Source organism: Pundamilia nyererei, unplaced genomic scaffold (assembly GCF_000239375.1).
Source record: "Pundamilia nyererei isolate P.nyererei 1_Seehausen unplaced genomic scaffold, PunNye1.0 scaffold00030, whole genome shotgun sequence".
NCBI classification, from domain to species: Eukaryota; Metazoa; Chordata; class Actinopteri; order Cichliformes; family Cichlidae; genus Pundamilia; species Pundamilia nyererei.
In genome coordinates, this window is record NW_005187431.1 from 4,396,019 (window position 1) to 4,400,462 (window position 4,444).

General features: G+C 38.4%; 1 protein-coding gene across 2 annotated transcripts in view; it reads left to right on the forward strand.

Moving 5' to 3' along the window:
- trit1 (tRNA isopentenyltransferase 1) overlaps window positions 1-4,444 on the forward strand; it is a 50,284-nt gene that overhangs the window by 32,103 nt on the left and 13,737 nt on the right. The window contains exons 3-6 of one of the 2 annotated variants that reach the window (XM_005728892.1): window positions 959-1,057; window positions 1,444-1,601; window positions 2,099-2,241; window positions 2,362-2,473. In XM_005728892.1, coding sequence (XP_005728949.1) covers window positions 959-1,057; window positions 1,444-1,601; window positions 2,099-2,241; window positions 2,362-2,473 — 512 coding nt within the window. The remainder of the gene's footprint in view (window positions 1-958; window positions 1,058-1,443; window positions 1,602-2,098; window positions 2,242-2,361; window positions 2,474-4,444) is intronic. The other variant, XM_005728893.1, reaches the window with a different exon arrangement.

The following is a 4,444-nucleotide window of genomic DNA, read 5'->3' on the forward strand; positions in this document are numbered from 1 at the left end:
GACATTTATTTATAAATTGCTTGCACAAGATTAATAACACATTAACACCATAATTAGCTTTCTTTTCTTTCAAAAACACTCCAAACATTATCATATTTAAGGTAAATGGGGTAATTTGAATCCCACTGGAATAAAGCCAGGTATGAAAATCCAACCAAAATATTTGTATGAAATTGCACAAAAAGAATAGATTGTCCAAATCCTCCTCTTCTGTTTCACAAAATACACAATTACCAGTTTCTATTTTGAATCTATCACCAAGGAGTCTATTTGTCGGGTAAATTTTATTCAAAATTTTAAATTGGACTTCTTTCCCTTTAGAAGGGATAGGGAAGGTGATATAATCAGTTCTTATTTTTTCAATTTCTTCCCTTTGGAAATCTTTTAATATGTAATTACGTCTACTATTGAGCTGACTGGTTCAGCTGCCCGTCACTACCAGATCAACTGCTCATTTGCGCATGTGCGAAGGTAACTCTACTTGGACAAACTGCCCGAAATGCGTTGACGGAAACATTTCAGGGATTTTGAGCCATTCTGCACTCGCGTTAATTGTGTTATTTATTTATTTATTTTTTTAAATCACGTTAATCGTGATGATGGCGTAATCTGTGATAACGCGTTAATATTTGGCAGCACAAATAAAAATACAAACAAATTTCATGTATCCATCCATTAAGTCCAATAATATTTGAGTGTTTTGAAATACTACTGATGCTGTTAACTTCAACAGTAGCATAAAGGGAAAACCCAGAATTCCTGAAATACTGGTTCATAATGTAGTCATCACAGGTCTTAAAGTTTTCATTAGGAATATGATGTATTCACTCTTTCTACCTCAATTAAACAATGATATTTTTAATTACTTTAGATTGTACATGAATGCACAACAATGTCCTGCAATTGTTAAGCCATGCAAAATACGCTGGGATAAACTTCTTCCTTGACACATTCCAACATAGATGACATGCACAAGAGGAAAAAACTGCCAATCATTGTTGGAGGAACAAACTATTACATTGAGTCTCTGCTGTGGAAAGTCCTGTTGGACACTGGCGTAAGTGTCATAGATGCTCAACTTGAATACACCGCTCTCTGTCCTTTCTGTCTTTTGTACTGTTAATCTCTTAAATGTATAAATGTCTTATTATCTTTACCCATTTTACTTTTGATAACAACATTAAGCCAGAGTGCTTAAGCTTTCGCAGCTTGAAGATAATGTAATATTTCACTTTAGTTTCATTTCTTCATGCTGCATAGTCATTTACTGTTAATAAAACTGCCACGGGTGCTTTTTCTCATCTTAATCTCTGTTTTCATTGCACATTACTTCTGACTCTAGGCACCGCTCTAAACGGACCTTGTAATGTGTTAAAGATTTGGAAGCAGGAGCTTAATGGCAGTGTTCGAAGGCAGCTTTTGCAAATACAAATTGTCTCGCAGCAGGAGAACAAGGAGCCGGGGGACGGAGGGGATGGGTCTCCGAACAGGAAGCTCGAGCTCGAGAAACTGGGAGGAGCTGAGTTGCATAAACGACTGGCCGAGGTGGACCCCGATATGGCTGCCATGTTGCACCCAAATGACAAGCGCAAGATAGCCAGGTGATACAGCTGGTGAAGGGTAATCTGTCAGTTTTAGTGATGTGGATGTTGTGTTGGGGCATGTGTTGTGCTCCATGATGTGTAGCATGCACTGTGGCCTCAGGTTAAGTTACCCAGTTCTTTAATATGAGCTGGTAAGGATGATCTTTTCCTCTTAACCTGAGCACACAGCCACAAGTTTGGTTTAGATTTAAATCTCAACAGGTCGAGAGTTTTGGTGTGTTGGATTTTGAAGCTCACTTTGAAAGTATCCTGGTGAGAAAAGGATTGAGAGATTGTTTGTTCTTCATAATTATTTGTATTTTTTCTTGTTTTATGTCTTCATTTTTCTGAAGGATATGCCCCTGGTGCAGCAATAATGAACATTGTACTCTTCATTTGACCGGATTGTTATGTAATTTCAGTTTACCCTCCAGGCCTTATGAACAAGGAGTTCAATAAAACTTCATAGTACATGTGGATTTCAAGTGTTTGATTTGAACTTAAAACTTACACAGGAGTCTGCAAATCCACAAAGAGACGGGGATTCCACATAGCCGCTTGCTGGAGGAGCAGAGGGGGCAGGAAGGCGGTGATGGTCTTGGGGGGCCGCTAAGGTATAAAGACCCCTGCATCTTCTGGCTGCATGCTGACATAGAGGGTAAGGAGGGAGACTTGTAGATGTGCTCTTTGTGTGGGGGAATAAAACAAGCTTTGAAATGTGGAAAGTGTCTTTATTTCTATGCTACATTTGTCATATCTACTTCTTTCTGTCCTTCAGCTCTAGACAAGCGGCTGGATGCTCGTGTAGAAGATATGTTGTCTGCAGGAGTGATACAGGAGCTTAGAGACTTCCACATCCGATACAATCGACAGAAAATCCAGGACAGCAGGTAAGGAAATAAGGTGAGGTGTCCGCTCACCTGAATGAACGCAACCAACCAGATCCTGTTCATCCTGATGGTTTTTTAGGTTTTTTGTTTTTTTTCTCGTGTCAAAGAAATATGCTGTTCTAGATAAAGCCCACAGTGTTTAGACTTCTGTTCTTGTGGGACTAATATTACTCTAGAATGTCCAGTAATTATTAATAATAAGGGATAAGCCTATTTATATCTGACGCTACCAGGGGAGTCTAGTATTTTCTGCTAATTACTTTAGTGCCTCCAAGAATTTTAATTCCATGCTGAAGATAACTCTATAATTGTATTCTTGGATTGTACTAGAAGAATTTTTATGATTAACAGCTCAAAATAATCCTTTTTTTATACAAGCTTTGGATTGGTTCCTTTCTCACTTGCCCCCTTTTCCCCTTTTGTGATTGGCTACCTCTCACAAACAGAAAGTTATAGATTGGTGGGGCTTCTGTTCCCACAGCTAGTGCTACAGATGTCCATAATCCTGAGATGACTATATTAATGATATGTGCTCTCATTGACATCATAATTCAATAACCATCTTCAATAAGTTAAACTCAACTGGCCCAATACAAAAATATGTTTTCTTGAAATTAGGTTAAAACAACATTCTCTGTCAGAAACAAGGCTTAATTAACCCTGAATAAATTAAGGCATGCTGAAGATAATTTCCATCTGATAAACAAAAATTAATGTGGAGTAGAGTGTAGAATTCTCGAGCGATCTGTTAATATTAGCGCAGGTTAGCTAGGTTTCAGTGTAAACTCATTTGATGCTAACTTTAGCTGAGGCTTGTTAAGAGGTAGAAAACAAAATATGTTACCATATTTGGAAAAGATGGTAAAATGGTAGCGCATGGGAGTCAACACTACAAGGGGTTGCTAGTTTACAGTATACTGTAAATTAAAAGTTAGCTTGCAGCTAGCACTGTTAAATCAATTGGATGTTAATTTTGGGAGGGGAAAAAGGAAATTAAATTATGAAACTGAAAATTAAGAGTTGTCATTTTTTTAAGCCTGTCATAGTTTTCACCATTTTGTTTAGTACAGCTTGTGCATCATTAGCTAACACTAGTATTAGCTAGGTAGCTCATGGCTAGCTCCGGGCTAGCCCCAGGCTATAAGTCAGAGCTGATAGAAAATTAGCATACTAGTTGGCCAAGTTATAAAAACATCAGATTTTAAGGACAGCAGTTTTTGACATTTGGCTTTATTTTTTTCTTTGGAGTTGTGCTTCTGTTTTTTTTTGTTTGTTTGTTTTTTTTGGGGGGGGGGGGTTGCTTTGCAGTGTTCTCAGGTAAAAGCACTAACCTTGCTTAATTGACAAGACAGATTCTTCAGGGTTTATTTTTATGTTCAGCAACACTTTCTTTGGCAGCAACTATTCCCCACTATCTCTACCAGGACATTTTTAGATTTAGCTCTAGCAGCTACCTACTCACCATATGCTGCAATACACAAGATAACCTGCATTTTATTTATTGTATTCAGTTTCCATATGGTATTCGGATTTTTTATATATTGTTTCCAAGTAGGCAGGTAAAAAACGATTCATGCTATTCTGAGATTTAACATTCGTCGTCTTTATTTTGTATCTACATCACTACATTACATTTTTTGTAACTTTGTCTTTCCATGTCCTGTGTGTGACATGAAATGTGAAGACCAAAAAGAAAGAGAGATATGAACACTGCTGTGTGTCTCTGTTGGCAGTCGATATTGATAGTGTATGATGGGGTGTGGCTGCAGGGAGTTGATGCACTGGTGGAACGTTGCCCAGGAACCTTCCGGTTCCCCTCCCTTTCGTTTATTTCATCACCCTATCTCACCTCCCTCGTCCTCCTCCCTGTCCCTCCATCTCTGCCTCTATTGCCCTCTGAGCAATCTGATCATCCATGCACTTTACCCCCCCCCCCTCTCTCTCTCTCTCTCTTTCTGTCTGTCTTTCTCT